Genomic DNA, 16938 nt, shown 5'->3' with positions numbered 1-16938 from the left:
TTCCAAATGATCATGAAAAAGGCAGGTGGATCTGAAAAACTTAAAACTGATGAACAGGCCTGATGACATTTTAAAAAGTCTTCAAGAGACTCCAGGAGGCAAGGATACCCACCTAATTTCTGTTGGAAGACTCTTCCGCAGCATGGGTCTGATGACACTTCTAGTTGAGACCTGCTGGGCCTCTGTAACACAGGGGACAACTAACAGTGTTCCTCTGGATCATCTCAGTGATTGAGCTGGGATTTAAGGGCTCAGGCAATCCTTAAGGTATCCTGGACTCAAGGTATTCCAGGATTTGTATATTAATGCAGGAACCTTGATACTTGGCCCAGCAGATGAGCAGCCAGTGTAGATGTTTTAACAGAGGTGTTATATGCTGGCAGCCATTTGCCCCCATCGGTAGTCTAGCCATTGCATTCTACACCAGCTGGAGATTTGGGATCAAGCCTAAGGGCAGCCCTGCATGCAGTACATTGCAATAATCCAGTCCTGAGGTCACTAGAGTGCATGGAATGCAGAGGCCAGGCTACCCCAGTTCAGAAATAGCCAAAGTTGCTCCTAGGCACAGTGGTCGCTTGGGCCTCTAATGACATGGATGTAATCCAGGAGTACCACCCCAACCCATGGGCCTGCAACCCTCACCAGAACAGACACATGAACCTCCTACCCACAGAGCCTCCTTCTTCCCTGGATCCAAACTTAGTTGATTGGCCCTCATTCAGTCCACCACTGCATTCAGTCATGTGTCCAGGACTTCCACATCCTCTCCCAATTCAGATATTATGGAGAAATAGAGCTGCATGTGCTTCAGGACTCAGCATTAGTCTTACCAATGAAAGTTATATCCCACCCTTCCTCCCAAAGAAGCTCCAAAAGTCCTGCTCTCAATAGCTCTATGTAGATATTAAATAACATTGGGGACCAATGTGGAACTCTACAGCGCAAGTGCCAGGGAGCTGAACCCCCCTCCCCATACTGCTCTCGGGATTCAAGCCACACAGGTAGGAACAAAGACACTGTAAATGGGCCTCCAATATCCATCCAGAGCAGTTGGTCCAGGAGGATACTATGGTCAAACTCTTGGTCTATTTTCATACGTGTCTGAGCATGAAGCTGTTACAGCAAGGAGAACCAGAAGACCATGCTCCAGTTTTCAAGCATCATGAATTCAAACATTGGTTGTTAGCAATACCTCAATGAGACACAAGTTCTGAGATGCTACTTGATGGCTAGAACTCTTGTATGAAAGTTATAACTATTAGCAAAAACAGTGTCCAAGTTAAGTGCTACTTTCCAACTCAGGTGGTTAAACTGTGGCCTGCAGGCCGTAAGCGGCCACCAAAGGGATTTCTGGTGGTCATCCAAATGGAAGTGGCACCTGACTGGGATGGTGGTGAAGGTAGAGTGTTCATTCTCCACCTGCCATCATAATCCTCCTTCACTACATTGAAGGTGAAGGTACCCCTGCCCGTACGGGCCAGTCTTGCCAGACTCTAGGGTTGTGCGCTCATCTCACTCTATAGGCCGGGAGCCAGCGCTGTCCGCAGACACTTCCAGGTCACGTGGCCAGCGTGACAAGCTGCATCTGGCGAGCCAGCACAGCACACGGAACGCCGTTTACCTTCCCGCTGGTAAGCGGTCCCTATTTATCTACTTGCACCTGGAGGTGCTTTCAAACTGCTAGGTTGGCAGGCGCTGGGACCGAACGACGGGAGCGCACCCCACCGCGGGGATTCGAACCGCCGACCATGCGATCGGCAAATCCTAGGCGCTGAGGTTTTACCCACAGCGCCACCCGCGTCTCCCCCTTCACTACATTAAGGGGAAGCTATTGTGGCAAAGGAGGGAAGGGGTGGAAATTAATAACAACTACAGAGAGTGGGCATGGCCTAGGGATGTCATTGATGCAAATGAAGTTAATAAGAGGACATGGCCCTTTTCACCCTTCAGCCACACTCACTTTAGCCATCACTTGCTCATCACGTGACCATTTCTGCTGAATGCTAGTCCAGTTTTCAGCAAAAGGGTTTGCTCTGGAGAAAAGACACACCATATTAGAAAACCAAGTATACACATTTAATGCACACAGGACTCAGACGTAGTAGCCTTGAACAAAACACAAGGGAAAGGCCTTCTCCTGTCGCCCCCTGAAATTGATTTCAGCACTAGGTAGACTTGCTGGACAGTGAAATGGGATGCAGTTAGCTGTGCCCAAAGAAGTTGAGAAAATACACTCTTGCCCTGTCTTCTTGCTAGTTCTTCTCCAATGAGAACATAGCCAAGACTGAGCTGCAAAGTGGCACCAAGGAGTCCATTCTCTGCTGGGCTGCTTAATGAACAGAGCCAGCAACAGGAAGAAAGAGGCTTCTAAAAGACAACACCAGCTTGACTGATCGAACACCAAACACCAGTCTCCATTTCACAGTAGAGGTGATGCTGTGATTGCATCTGCATCCTTCTGGTGCTCTCCGTTTCCCTTTTCAAGCCCCTTGCTGGTTGGTCTCCTCTTTGCTATCTCGTCTTTTCCAGATCTACGGAATCGAAACGCATTGTAAGCAGAGATTGCATGCAACCAAACTTTGTTGTCTACTTCAGCTGTCTGTGCAACTGCACTCAGGCTTCTTCTTATGCCACTGAGAGGAATTACTCCTGTTAGAGCCAGACTGATTCCAGCCCACTTGTTTAGGTTTTATGCTTTACCCCCAACAGCAAAATCTGCAAAGCTTGCACACAGAGGGAGATGTCACCTGCAGGCACCTCATTGCTGCTTGTGTTGGGACCCTGCAGGGTCTTTTTGTGCTCTTGAGGGCTCCCTGGGACCTTACGGTGGCAAAAGGCACAGCAGGCGATTTCCATGGGATTTCACGACCTAACAAAACTACAGCTCCCTTCAAAACCCCACTACCACCATCACCAAAACCCAGTACTAACCTGAATGTAAGCCTCAGAGAGGGTGATCATCTGGGGAAGAATGTCTGTCACCTGCAAATCTTGCAGCTCATACCACTTGCCTGTGCCCTGCAACACCAGGAAGGAAAGCCACATCAGGAGAGAGGCTAGCAAGGAGAACAACATGGCAAAAGCGTTTGCTGCTGGAACTCAGACCAAGTTAAAGCTGCATTTTGAATGCCACTTTCAAAACCTCAGGAGTCAACAAGTCTGAGCTAAGACTCACGTGGTGCAATACATGGTGCAATGGACCCAAGACTCACGTGGTGCAATACATGTATCCGGTAGGCCCCTTCTGTTGGTTTCCCATCATGCACGATGTTTGCGATGAGATCATAGGTTGTGTTCTTATGTACAGCCTGCACTTCCTCAGACAGGTATTCCCGGAGATCTACATTCCTACAGCAGGAAGGGAGGCAAGTGAGAAACTGTAAGATACAGGAGTGCCTGCAGCCTCCCTTTTGAAAGACAGAGGCCCATACAGTTCAGAAAGTTGCCTGCCAGCCTTGAGTGGCCATCCCAACATGCTCAGCCCAGAAATCCTGCTTGCTGGGCTCGAGTGGTGCTGGTGGGGCAGCAGCCACCACTTGAGCTGCTGCAGTGCATCCTGCAAAAGTCACACTTGCATGGGAGAAGCCCCCTGGAAGGGGGCTGTTGACAGCTACACACTTTGACTAGTAAGCAAGCCAAAATGTGTGGACCCCTGCCAAATAGAGCGCCTTCTGCTTCAGGTCTGATAGCCTGGTTCAAGGTTTGCGACGTCCAAGGGTTAATAACAAATATATAGGTTTGTATGCTGAAAGAAACAGGAAACAGAGAGAAGGTACGACCTCCTTTACTTGACAGTTTCAAGAGCCACTGTCCAATTATTTGAATGCCAGCATGGGATGGGTCAAAATTGTGAGAACCAGGAGACTAACAAAAGTGAAATGCGGGAAAGGCTCACTCCTGCTGAGACCCTGCTCAGAATGCTGTAGGCGATACTGAGAAGTGTACAGTAAGAGGCAGAGTCTGTGCCACAAACTACAATCACCCGTAGAGCCATTGCCATAAACTAGTTTTAAAGAAGGGGCTAAGAGGGTGATATACAGGCTGCTCTCTCCCACCCCAAGTGGGCTGCCAGTGAATGGTTTCCACTGTCACTACTTCCAGAAAATGGCTCTCTGGCCTCTGAATTGATAGGCAGCTGCAGAAAGGAGAGAAACAAGCTATTAACTTGGTGGTAGTAATGGTGGTCCCTGACAGTAATGCCCCCCACTGCCACTGTACTGAGAATGTCAGTGCCCCTGCTTGATGAAAAGCAAATTGATGAAAAGTGGTGTGCAAATACTTGAAATAAAAATGGAAATTAAAATTCTTGACATCCCCAGGTATTATTATTTATTTAGAGCATTAGTACCTCGCTCTTCATCCCCAAAGGCTCCCAGAACAGCTTACATACAATCAAAATAAGACAGTCCCTATCCACAGGCTTGCAATCTAAAAAACATGACATACATGGCCAGCTGCTGGCACAGTTCAGGGGCAGAAGGTGCTTGATGGAGGCAGCCTCTCACACCAGAGCCAATGGAGTGAGCTCTGCTTTGCACTCAGGGGGAGGAAAGACTGCTGGGGGAAACTCTGGAGAGTCCTAGCCAGTCAGTGTGGACAATACCAAAGTAGATTGACTAATGGTCTGCCTCAATATAGAGGCCTTCCGCAATTTGATGCTGTCAGGTGTTTTCAACTACAAATCTCATCAGCCTCAGCAAGAAAGCCATATAATACTGGAGCTGATGAGAGTTGTAGTCCAAAACACTAAGAGCACCAGGCTGGGTTAGGTTGGTATAAAGCAGGCATAGGCAACCTAAGGCCTGGGGGCATTCAACCCAATCGCCTGCTCAATCCAGCCCAAGGACGGTCCAGGAATCAACGTGTTTTTACATTAGTAGAATGTGTGCTTTTATTTAAAATGCATCTCTGGTTTTTTGTGGGGCATAGGAATTTGTTCATTTTTTTCTTCAAAATATCGTCCGGCCCACCACATGGTTTGAGGGACGGTGGCTGAAAAAGGTTGCTGATCCCTGGTATAAAGCAACACAATGGCAACTGGTCATTTTAAGAACTCTAAGAAAAAGTGCCTGGGTTTTCTTTTTCCCTTCTAAACCATTTCCCTTTCTGTGTTTTGTCTTTCAGATTGTGAGTCTGAGAGCAGGGACTGACTCAACACTGGTATCTGCAGGCAGCTCTGGGGAGCCTTTGCATCGGACAGCATCTCAAGTTCATTAAGACAAACCAGGACACAGGTGACGGCCGCATCCCATAGAGAAAGGCAGCACCTACGTGATGGGGAAGTTGACAATGGTGGGGTTCTTCTCCACAAAGAAATTGTTTTTGGTGAACCTCTTGATGCAGAAGATGAGGTAAGGAGGCAACTTGGTGAGCTGGAAACGCTTTAGGAAGTTCTCCTTATAGGTTTTATATTCCTGAAGGAGAGAAAAACAATGCTTGGAAACATACTTTTCTCAGGGAATCTTGCACTGTGATGAACTTTGCCACTTTGGGGTCTCTTTTCAACTAGCATGATTGCCCTGCATCCACCCAAAGAACCACTTTTAAGTCAGAGAAAAGTAAACCATGCTTAGGCACAGAACTAGAACACTGGGCTTCCCTTGATAATCCCCGCTTGGCCCAGGGCACTCACTCACCTTCCCCACCGTGGACATCCCCTCCCAATGCTTTGGACTACGACTCCATCAACTCCAGGCACCACAGCCGTGCTCCCTTCTTACAGCTGTACAAAATATCTGGAGGGTACATGGCTGGCAAAGTCTGCCCCAAGTGAGCCCTTCCCCCAAATGGGAATCCAAGTCTCAAGAGTTCCCTCACCAAAAACTTCAACATTCCCTTTTTGTGGGATCTTTCTTGGGATTGTTCTAATAAACGTCAGCTTGTTCCTCCCTTCTGCACCCCAGTGCCCTTTGTTTCCCTTGTTATTTTATTGATTGCATTTACATCCTACACAGTCTCATGTTCCCCCTTCCAAGCCACGTTTTTCTCCACTGATCAATGAGTGCCACGGTACCACCATTTGGAAAGTGTGATGCCTGAAGTCAGCACCACGGACATGTCAATCTGGATTGTGTCTTCCAGCTCCAATCCTCCTTGTTGTGGGGATTGGGATGTGGGTGTGGAAGCAGAGAGGGGAGAATGTATAGTTACCTTCTCTGTAATTCCGTTGAACTTGGCCAGGATGTTGAAAAGCGGTACTTGGGGAATGATGAGTTGCTCCTTCTCATCCTTGTACAGGGGAGCCGTGGGGAGGTCCAGGGTTAGATACATGAAAGTGGATTCCACCATTTTCTCCTGGTATTCGTCATTCTGGAGCAGCTGCTCCTTCTCCTCTGCTGGCTGAGAGAGGGAGACACAGAGAATGGGGAAAACAAAGCAGGTGGTGCAGAAGAAAAAGACTTGTGGCAGACACAGCTTGGATGCAAGGCTCCAGTAAGAAAAGTGTGAGGAACCTTCAGGCCACCAGACTTTGATATATACAGAAGTGTTTACTGACTGCCTACAATGGTGTTTCCCAGACCTTTTTGGGACCCCACCCCCTTAGTTCCATAAACTCATCCCCTAGCGCACCCTATCCTATTAAAAGCATTATTCAGAATCGTAGTTTGCACAACCCACTAAGAAAGATTATAACACAATTCAAAACAGTGGCAACTAATTGCACATTTATTAAAAATTGAGTTAAACCTATTTAATTTAACCAACTCAACACAACTGATGACCCTGATCCAGTGATACCAGCTATTCAAAGTCTGGTAGCCATCTATATCTCCAGCGCCTCTATGTAGCCTCCTCATTATTTATTCTTCATTAGATTTGTATACCACCCTATACCCGTAAAACTCAGGGCAGTTCACATAACATTACACTATAAACACAAACTACATAATAAGAACAAAAACAAATCAATAATCCCCCCCTCCAAGACACATTTAAAAGGGATCTCAATCAGTCAAAGGCCTGGGTAAAGAGGCCTGGGAAGAGCATTCCACAAGCAGGGAGCCACTGCAGAAAAGGTCCAGACCTCAGGGTCCAGGTAGGTTCAAATGGAGATTCTTGAGGTCCTGCGGTCCTGAGATATTTCAGGCTCTTGGTGTCCCCCTGGTAACCCCACTCCCTCCAAAGGATGGTATTGCCCACTTTGGAACCCACTGATCTACATGGTCAAACACAGACTTAGGACTGCTTGTGGGTGTCTAGGGTCCCTAATTAAACTCTACAACGCACTTTCCTGCAGCAATAGGCTCAGCAAGTATTAGCCACCTCTCACCATCAAGGTTTTCCCGACCCCATGCGCTTTTCCCTTTTGTAATCAAGAATCGAACCCATACAATAAAGAACTTACCAGATCAGGGTGTGGCAGTTTCTTGGTGAATATCCGCATGGAGCCCTGGAAGACGTCTGTCACAATGGCTACAGACATAAAGAACAAAGCAAAGGAAGTTGCTTTTCATCCTTTCCTAGCCCAACCTCCTCAAAGTTTGATATACAGTGGTACCTCGGGTTAAGAACTTAATTCATTCTGGAGGTCCATTCTTAACCTGAAGCACCACTTTAGCTAATGGGGCCGCCTGCTGCTGCTGCGCGATTTCCGTTCTCATCCTGAAGCAAAGTTCTTAACCCAAGGTACTATTTCTGGGTTAGTGGAGTCTGTAACCTGAAGCGTCTGTAATCTGAGGTACCACTGTATTGCTTCTTTGTTATACTAATTATTCTAATAGTTTATGTTCCATTTTCTTCTGTTTGCCATTAGTCGCTTTGCAGTTCTCTCAGGAAGGAAAAGGGAGATAAAAGCAATAAATGCAATGAAAAAGACAGTAAAGGTAAATGCCAGCCCATTCTTTGTAGTAAGACATTCAGGGACCCTTCCACTGGTCCCACCTGTGGTAAGGTGTAAATAGACAGTCCTTTTCTGTTGTTGCACCCACGTCTGGAACTCACTCCCAAGGGAAGCTTACTTGACAGTCCCTTCGCCCAGGTGAATACTTAAAAAAAATTAAAAAAAATAACCCAGGTCGTTTAGTTTTGACTGCCTGATTTCAAATGGCTACCTGGAGTACTGCATACATCTTTATGATGTTGTATCTTTTCCTGCATTTTGAGCGGCTGTATGTATATCTGAAACACAGCACACGGGTTATTGCAGAGGTCTCAACCACTTTTACTTACTCTTCTTCTTCTTCTTTGTACCCCCAAGAGCAGAATGCAAGGCATTCAGGAACCAGGACAGAAAGTCAACCCCATCACCTGCAACGAGGGAAAAGGTGGAGATGAAAGGAATGAAAAAGTGACAACTTCTGAAGGCAGTTCGAGGTAGATCAGGGCTGTAAGTCTAGCACACTGCTTGGCACAAGGACTCTCACCTCTTCGGCAGCCTTCTGTAACCAGATCTTTTGGACTGCAACTCCCATCAGCCCCAGCACTGAGGCAGGGAAGTCTGCTCTACAGTTAAAAGCCAACCTCCTTCCTATGAGGTGGGCAATCATGAGCTTCAGTCCTAGCAAAAGAAGGGGCCAAGGCACTCAGCATTTACAAGTCCCCCCCCCCCCCCCCCCGTTATTTATTTACACTCCTGTTCTTCTCCAGAGGCATCCAACCATGCAAGAAGAGGAAGGATATACTGAGTGGGATAGAGAAAGGGCCTGGGGAACAGAGGGGTGAAAAGTAGGTTGACAAAGTGGAGCAACAGTTGAGTTGAGCTGAAGGTGGAAAAGGCAGACAACAGTTTGGAGAAAACCACTAGAGCTATGAACAGAGGTCATAGAAGGAGGGTTCAGAATGTGGGGAGGGCAATTAATGAGAAATGCTTATCAGGTACTGTGCAACTTCCTTGGAGGAAGATGAAATCCATTAAAATAAATAAAACCCTCTAGAGAGTTGCCTGCCACTACAGTGGTACTTCTGGTTAAGAACTTAATTCGTTCCGGAGGTGCGTTCCTAACCTGAAACTGTTCTTAACCTGAGGTACCACTTTAGCTAATGGAACCTCCCACTGCTGCTGCGCGGAGTCTGTAACCTGAAGCGTCTGTAACCCTAGGTACCACTGTGGCCACCACAGCATTCCTCTAATCTCTTAGTACCAGCAGAACACAATAAGCTCCCCCCCATGTCCCACCTTGCTTGGTGATCTGGAAGTTCTTCTTGCTGCAGAGAACCACAGCCTGCAGCATTTCATGGGGGGAGACGTGAGCTTTGAAATTTCGAGGATTCCATAGTTTCCTCATGAGCTCTCCAAACCTCTGAACCAGCAGAAACATGATGTCTCCTGGAGGGCGCTTGATGTTCTTGTAGTTCTCCTCCTCCAAAAAATAATTCCGCAGTGGTGGGACATTAGACAGGGCCTAGGCACGGAGAGGTTAAAGATCAGGGACAAAATACTCCACTTATGTCAAAGTACAGCCTCTCCCACCACAAAAACTTATCAGGTTAAAAATCTAACATTTTGTAACCCACTCAGTTAATATAAGATGCAATACAGATATCAGAGTGCCACCCCAAGTCCACCATATCACCTTGCTCCATTTAATTTTAATCATTGTGTATTCCAGACTTCCCATGCATGATACCCTCAAGATGTCTTGGGCCCCAGAAGAAGAAGAAGAAGAGGAGTTTGGATTTGATATCCCGCTTTATCACTACCCTAAGGAGTCTCAAAGCGGCTCACATTCTCCTTTCCCTTCCTCCCCCACAACAAACACTCTGTGAGGTGAGTGGGGCTGAGAGACTTCAAAGAAGTGTGACTGGCCCAAGGTCACCCAGCAGCTGCATGTGGAGGAGCGGGGAAGCGAACCCGGTTCCCCAGATTACGAGACTACCGCTCTTAACCACTACACCACACTGGCTCTCCCCAGCCAGCACTGCTGTATGATGGTGGGCTGAAAGAAAGCAGTGTCATGCTGACTGGGGTTGATACGGGGTTACAGTCCAAAACATCTCAAAGGCTTAGGTTGGGGAAGGATGGATTATTCCCTTTCACCCATTGTATTATTTTAATCTGTGAATTATAGGAACTCCAGCATTAAATTTTGTAATCCTGCCAAGCACCAATCAGAAAATAGTAGCACTAAGTAGCTGTTATGAAGGCATGAATGATAATTGCCGGGCACAAACTGAACATGCTCAGCTGGTAGTGAATGAGACTCCTCACCTCAGGGCCATGGGTTTGAGCCCTATGTAGTGCAAAAGATTCCTCATGGTCCCTCCCAACTCTATAATTCTATGCCCAAACCCACCCTGCTCATTATCTTGAATTCAGTGTCTGTATTTGAGCTGGTCAGATACAAGCAAATAAGATGTTCAAGTATCTGGAAGAAGACAGTCTGAGTTCACCAGGCTGTTAGACACGTAAACAACCACACAAACTATGTTGCATATTCCTTTGCTTCCGCATTTTGTCTCTGACCCAGGGTCAGGTCAACAAGCAAATCCCAGCAACACAATGGAGCAAAATTCCTTTATATGGAGAAGTTTACACTGACGTTATAGTGATAGATTTCCTAGCCACTCAATGCTTCCAAGAAAAAAAGGAGAGTTGTGAAAAACGATTCCATTCTCAAAAGAAAACTCGTGGAACTAAAGCAGCTTTTGGAAAACAGAACCGATTTCTGACAGCTGACTAAGACTACTGTGAGTACTTTCAATACTTAGAATTATAGGCTTGGAAAGTTCAGCCCTGCTGACAAGGCAGAAAACCCAACTATGATATAACCATCCCTAATGGGTGGCCATCAAACCTTCCAAACCTTCACTGAAGTATCTCCTTCTTCTCCATTTCAAAGATGTCACAGTACCTGGAGAATTGCATTAGCGTAATCATTTGCTTTGATGTTGTTCAATCCCACAATGCCCGGCAGGTATGTGGTGCCATCATAGGCTCGGGAGAGTTTGGCTTGCTTATCCAAGTTGGAAATGTGTTGCTTGGTGAAGGTGGGCTTCAGGACATACTGTGAGGGGGGGAGAGGATAAACAGGACTGTATATGCTGCTGAAAACTCCGGTTTGACCTTTATGTTAAGATAAAGTTTATTTATTTATTTTTTAAAAAGAATTAGTTAGACTTAGTTCTCACTAGATTAAAACAAAGTCTACAAAAATACGTATCTCTAAAGTTCCATTCCAGACATACGTTAGACATGCTCAGGTAAAGACAACTTTCTGGGGCACAACAAAAACTGCCTCTGAAACTAGGATTGGGGGCAGCAGAAAAAGCACATGGAAGCTCAATGTGGCAGAGTCACAATGTTTGGCAAGAGCCTACTGTTTCCCCCCCCCCCCCCACATCCTTCATAGGGAAGACAACATACGGTGATATCCTCAAGTGAAGAGTCAATGATTTCATAGTTGTCTGGCAGACAATAGAACTTCAAGGTGTGAAGGTTGAGGAAGACGTGATGGCTGAACTGTACACTGTGAATGTAAGCATGGGATTTCAAGCCCCGACCTGCAAAGAAAACAGGAGGCAAACAAGAACCAAACTGTGAATAAGACAGGATTGCAGTACTGGCTTCTAGTAACGGAACTTCCCTGAGCAATCCTAAGAACTACCCATGGATATTTGTTATCTGTATTATACTGTGCTTGTGGTAGTAAAGCTACGGTGATACAATTATCCACATGGAAGGGAAAGTTTTCAGCTTGGTTAGGTTTAAAACCTCCCAAAGATAGGCTGTGGACTTGAAAGAAGTCCAGATTTAAGGAAATTAATAGCGAGGAGGTTCAAAGGCAGAGAAGATGAAGGAAGAGAGCAGCAAGGATCCAGAAAGCGGAACCAAGCTGTTTGGGATATGAAGCTTGAGAAAAAGGGCTGAGGCAACAAAGAACTGAGAGAAGATGCATCATATTTAACAGGCTGGAGGACTTTGTGCAAGTGAGGGGAAAAGTGAGCACCAGCGAGCCTGGGCAGTGGAAGGGTGGCTGAAGGAAATGGAACAGGGCAGTCAATGGCCTGGACTGCAATGGATAGTTGAGACAGAGATGAAGAAGTGAAGAGGAAACGAGAAAAGTAGACCTATTTGTAGAGGGGCAGCCAAAGGAGGTTTGGAAGGCTGGGGATTATGGACCAGAGAGGCACAGAGTTGCTAGGACTGACATCTAGACCCCGATGGGACTGTTGCCACCTCTGACTTCTTTGCCACTGCAGTACTGTGATCAGCCAACTTGAAGGACCAACCAAGGGTAGATTAAAGCCTGCATTTCAAATGCTGATTTCAGCAGATCAATTTATTCCATGACTACTGGCTTCTAGCAGTATGGTAAAAAGATTACAATAGATCACCATCACCCCAGCTTCATTTGTGAGATCTCTTTGAACACAAGAGTCACATTAGCAGTAACATTATGCAAGGCATTTCACATGACAACTACTCCTGCTAGTTTGGTCCCAGGTTCATTTGCCACAGAGGTAGTGTAGTCATACTGAACTGGTATTCTGTCTGTAAAGGAAGCATATAATGCCAAAGCATACTCACTTACCCTGAAAATATTTCCCACACACCAAACAAGCATAAACGTTGATATGGGAGAGCGAGATTGAACACAGCTTCTCAAAGTCAAAGTCGAGAACGCTCCTACAGTGGAAGAACATTGGTAAATTAATCCCACCAGACAGATACCCCAATCAAACACTATTCAACTTAATCCGGGAGGAAGCCAGCAATGGTCCACATGGCACTACACACAAAAAAAAACTGGACTATAAAGGTACTGCTCAGCTGTGGATTTCAGAGGTTTTTCTTTTGGACCAAAAAGGTCACCTTTGCTTTTTATACATATACAATGCACTAAAGTGTTTCTGGACCATGGTGTACATAACCCATAACCACCTCAATTTAGATCCAATAAGTAAATATTACATATATTTCAGTTAGTCTTGTTTAGTTTACTAATTGTTCCCCATAGTTTGAACATTTAAAGAAATCCTACATCTTTGCTAAAGTTGCAAACTGCCTATTTGAATTTTTCACCACTACCAACATGGTTTTAAATCTCTGCATGTGCACTGCGACAATATATACTGCTCCCTGCTTAGCTTCATCTTGGTACTGACTTGTTTATGGTGTCCAAGTATGGGCAGTGCCTGCTCCGTCGGTCCTCTGGGTCGAATCGACCATATTTCACTGAAAGAGGGGACCAAACAAGAAACATGCTATACTGACATTCTTATAGATATATGCATAGATACACACACGCACACACACATATTTAAATTTACATGAATATATATATATGAGATATGTTGGAGTCTTTAGCATGAAAGAATAAAAAGCATACAGAAGTAGTTTTAAAATATGCAGTTATTTGAACTACTGCAAATTGAACTTGTCCTTGGCCAAATAATTATTTGTATTGATTAGCTTCCTTAGTTACTCTTTCCAGCAGCAAAGTGACACAGAAGAAGCTAATAGCAGAATAAAAACACAGCCCAGCAACAGACAACCAGTGTATTAGAATCCCCTGTGCAAATTTATCTAAGATAGCACAAAAGGGCTTTAGTCATGCAATTTAACCCCTTACAGTGGGATAAAGATGCACTTTCAATAATTGTCAATAAGTATCCTAATACTGAATACATGATCACAGTAGTGTGTGTTTAAGACAGCAACTAACTAGGAAGGAAAGCATCAACCACTTCAATTGTTGTCATTAACCCTGGTGCCAAGTATTGATCATTAGCTTGGCTTTAACCAGATGAAGAGCCTGACATACAGGTGAAAAATTAGAATATCGTGGAAAAGTTCATTTATTTCAGTAATTCAACTTAAAAGGTGAAACTAATATATGAGATAGACTCATGACATGCAAAGCGAGATATATCAAGCCTTTATTTGTTATAATTGTGATGATTATGGTGTACAGCTGATGAAAACCCCAAATTAACAATCTCAGAAAATTAGAATATTAAATGAAATCAGCAAAACAAGTACTGCAAATAGAGCAATATTGGACCTCTGAGAAGTAGAAGCATGCATATGTACTCAGTACTTGGTTTGGGCCCCTTTTGCATCAATTACTGTCTCAATGCGGCGTGGCATGGATGCCATCAGCCTGTGGCACTGCTGAGGTGTTATGGAAGACCAGGATGCTTCAATAGCAGCCTTCAGCTCTTCTGCATTGCTCGGTCTCATGTCTCTCATCTTGCTCTTTGCAATGCCCCATAGATTCTCTATGGGGTTCAGGTCAGGCGAGTTTGCTGGCCAATCAAGCACAATAATCCCATGGGCATTGAACCAGGTTTTGGTACTTTTGGTAGTGTGGGCAGGTGCCAAGTCCTGCTGGAAAATGAAGTCAGCATCCCCATAAAGCTCATCTGCGGAAGGAAGCATGAAGTGCTCCAAAATCTCCTGGTAGATGGCTGCGTTGACCCTGGACTTAATGAAGCACAGTGGACCAACACCAGCTGATGGCATGGCTCCCCAAATCAACACAGACTGTGGAAACTTCACACTGGACTTCAAGCATCTGGCATTGTTTGCCTCCCCAGTCTTCCTCCAGACTCTGGGTCCTTGGGTTTCCAAATGAGATGCAAAAATTGCTCTCATCAGAAAAGAGGACTTCGGACCACTGAGCAACAGACCAGTTCTTTTTTTTCTTTAGCCCAGGTAGGATGCTTCTGACATTGTTTCTTGTTCAGGAGCGGCTTGACAAGAGGAATATGACATTTGAAGCCCATCTCCAGGATCCGTCTCTGTGTGGTGGCTCTTGATGCACTAACTCCAGCCTCAGTCCACTCCTTGTGAAAGTCCCCAACACGTTTGAATGGTCTTTTCCTGACAATCCTCTCCAGGCTGCGGTCACCCCTGCTGCTTGTGCACCTTTTTCTTCCACACTTTCCCCTTCTGCATAACTTTCCATTAATGTGCTTCGATACAGCACTTTGGGAACATCCAACTTCTTCTGCAATTACCTTTTGAGGCTTTCCCGCCTTATGGCTCCTCTCAATTATGGCTTCTGCACAATTATGGCTTTCTGCACAACTGTCAGGGCAGCAGCCTTCCCCATGATTGAACCTTCTGAACCAGACTGAGAGACCATTTAAAGGCTCAGGAACTCATTGCAGGTGTTATGGATTGAATAGATACTGCACCTTTTCACAATATTCTAATTTTCTGAGATTGTTAATTTGGGGTTTTCATCAGCTGTACACCATAATCATCACAATTATAACAAATAAAGGCTTGACATATCTTGCTTTGCATGTCATGAGTCTATCTCATATGTTAGTTTCACCTTTTAAGTTGAATTACTGAAATAAATGAACTTTTCCATGATATTCTAATTTTTCAACTTTTACCTGTAAGCTTAAAGATTCTATCTGTCCACACTACTAAATAAAGAGTTGTGTAGAATTCAAAAGCATGCATAGTGTTTCATCAACTGGGACTCTTGACAAACTGTAACTCCACACAGGGGTCACATAAAGGAGTAATGGCAGCAAATCAATTCATATTGACTAAGTGGCAACTTATGAAATACCCAAAGACTTGATATTTAGAGACATGGCATCAGCACGGACTGACATTTTTAATTTATGAGGGGTTTACAAACTGTATTGTATTAAGCCACACAGTCAGCCAGAACTATGTGCAACTACTGTACTACTGCTTCAATTTTACCAATAGAGTGGCTAGGTTGCAGGGAGAGATCATAACTCAAACAGAGACAATTCAATCTCTATCTAATCTGGAAAAGACCCGTGTGGAACCCTGGAGAGCTGCTAGATTCCTTCTAGGCCAGCGCACTATTTCCAGCTGCAGTTGGACAACCAAAAAGGCAGCTCACAAGCAGAGCGAAAATGCCTTCTGCCCTTAAACGTCCACTACTCTGAAGTAAAGTGCATCTGTGCAGGGAGGCTCCAGATACCAGCAAGTGGTATCGGAAGCTGTCTCACACCCAGGCTACTTGCCCATCCACCTCTTCCCTGCTCAGACTGGCAGTAGCTCTCTAGAAGCAGCTCCCCTTTTCCTCTGCCAAACCCTTTAAACTGGGGGTCGAGCATGCGGCGTTCTGCAGGCAAAGCAGCTGCTCCACGGCCACAGGCGCACGTCATGTGGCAGTGAGTTCCACAGGCTGGCGCGCGTTGATTGATGGACAAGCGGCTCCCCCCCCCGCACCCACCGGTGGGCTCGTCGTCGTCGTCCTCCTCGTCGAGGGGCTCCTGCTTGACCCGGGGCTCCTCGTCGGCGGGCTCCCGCTTCACCCGCAGGCCCCGAGGCGCGCCGCCCTCCCCGCCCGGCTCCTGCGGGCCACGGCTGGACAGCGAGCTCCGCACCGACAGCGGGCGGGAATCCCGCTCCCGCTTCACCCGCCCGGACATCGCCGCGGAAGCGAGACCTTCGCAGGCGCACGCGCAGAGGAGCCCCCGGCGCGCCGTTGTTGCCGTCACGTGGAAGGCAACGGTCGCGGCTACGTCTTAAGCGCGTCACTTCAGAGAGCGTCCGCAACGCGCGTCGCCGTTCATTTGCGCATGCGCATTCATTTGCCCTTTGCTGCAGCTTCTGTCGAGCTGCTGCGCAGGCGGATCGGAAGCTGGACGTGGCTTGAGTCAGCCTTGCTCCGGAGTGAGATGGGCGCCCACATCTGCTCTGTTGCAGGAGGCCAGCAGCAATTTGCAGTGCATAGTGGGCTGCATTACCCGGTGCTTTCTTTCTTTCTTATTTATTTTATTCATAAAAATATTTATGAATATTTAAAAAAAGATATCAAAGCGGTAGCCTTTCCCAAGCTGGTGCCCTGCAGAGGCTGCCTGCCTCAGACAAGTGGCTTGGAGCACAGCCTCCGAGAATTTGCCTGCTCGTCTTTCAAAGCTGCATCTGATGGGGTCTAGCAAAACGCTGTCATAAGAAATTAAGACTTGTAGGCGTTGCATGAAAGGCCCTTTGATGCTTTGGCTTGCAAGGCAAAGCTAATGGCTACAGCGACGGAACAGGAGCTCTCCGTGCTG

General features: G+C 46.2%; 1 protein-coding gene across 3 annotated transcripts; it reads right to left on the bottom strand.

Annotated features, from left to right (window-relative positions):
* Nucleotides 1-2054: 2054 nt before the first annotated feature.
* On the bottom strand, nucleotides 2055-16364 carry USP39 (ubiquitin specific peptidase 39). 3 transcript variants are annotated; one of them, XR_013393561.1, is made up of 13 exons: nucleotides 16113-16364; nucleotides 13045-13114; nucleotides 12471-12565; nucleotides 11303-11439; nucleotides 10791-10943; nucleotides 9116-9341; nucleotides 8170-8247; nucleotides 7346-7413; nucleotides 6151-6339; nucleotides 5272-5414; nucleotides 3176-3348; nucleotides 2932-3018; nucleotides 2055-2531 (listed from the first exon to the last, which is right to left on the bottom strand). XR_013393561.1 is itself a non-coding variant. In XM_028741095.2 (13 exons), the coding sequence occupies exons 1-13, from the start codon at nucleotides 16309-16311 to the stop codon at nucleotides 2481-2483; spliced, it is 1632 nt and encodes a 543-aa protein (XP_028596928.1). In that variant the 5' UTR covers nucleotides 16312-16362; the 3' UTR covers nucleotides 2055-2480. The 3 variants fall into 3 exon arrangements, 2 of the variants coding, with proteins under 2 accessions (XP_028596928.1, XP_028596929.1); XM_028741095.2 differs by having other exon boundaries at nucleotides 3213-3348; nucleotides 16113-16362; XM_028741096.2 differs by lacking the exon at nucleotides 8170-8247 and having other exon boundaries at nucleotides 3213-3348; nucleotides 16113-16363.
* Nucleotides 16365-16938: the final 574 nt, after the last annotated feature.

The sequence above is a fragment of the Podarcis muralis genome, chromosome 7 (genome assembly GCF_964188315.1).
Source record: "Podarcis muralis chromosome 7, rPodMur119.hap1.1, whole genome shotgun sequence".
Taxonomy (NCBI): Eukaryota; Metazoa; Chordata; class Lepidosauria; order Squamata; family Lacertidae; genus Podarcis; species Podarcis muralis.
Note: the sequence above shows the minus strand (reverse complement) of the source record. Positions and strands in the feature narration are given on the sequence as shown.

What these genes read in the sequence shown, in the direction of transcription:
- USP39 (XM_028741095.2), bottom strand. Translation starts at nt 16,311, where the DNA reads ATGTCCGGGCGGGTGAAGCGGGAGCGGGATTCCCGCCCGCTGTCGGTG. An exon ending in CTTCACTTGAGGATATCACC is followed by an intron (nt 10,944 to 11,302) that starts GTATGTTGTCTT and finishes CCCCCCTCACAG; the next exon opens with TATGTCCTGAAGCCCACCTT. An exon ending in AACTGCCACACCCTGATCTG is followed by an intron (nt 6,340 to 7,345) that starts GTAAGTTCTTTA and finishes TCCCTCTCTCAG; the next exon opens with CCAGCAGAGGAGAAGGAGCA.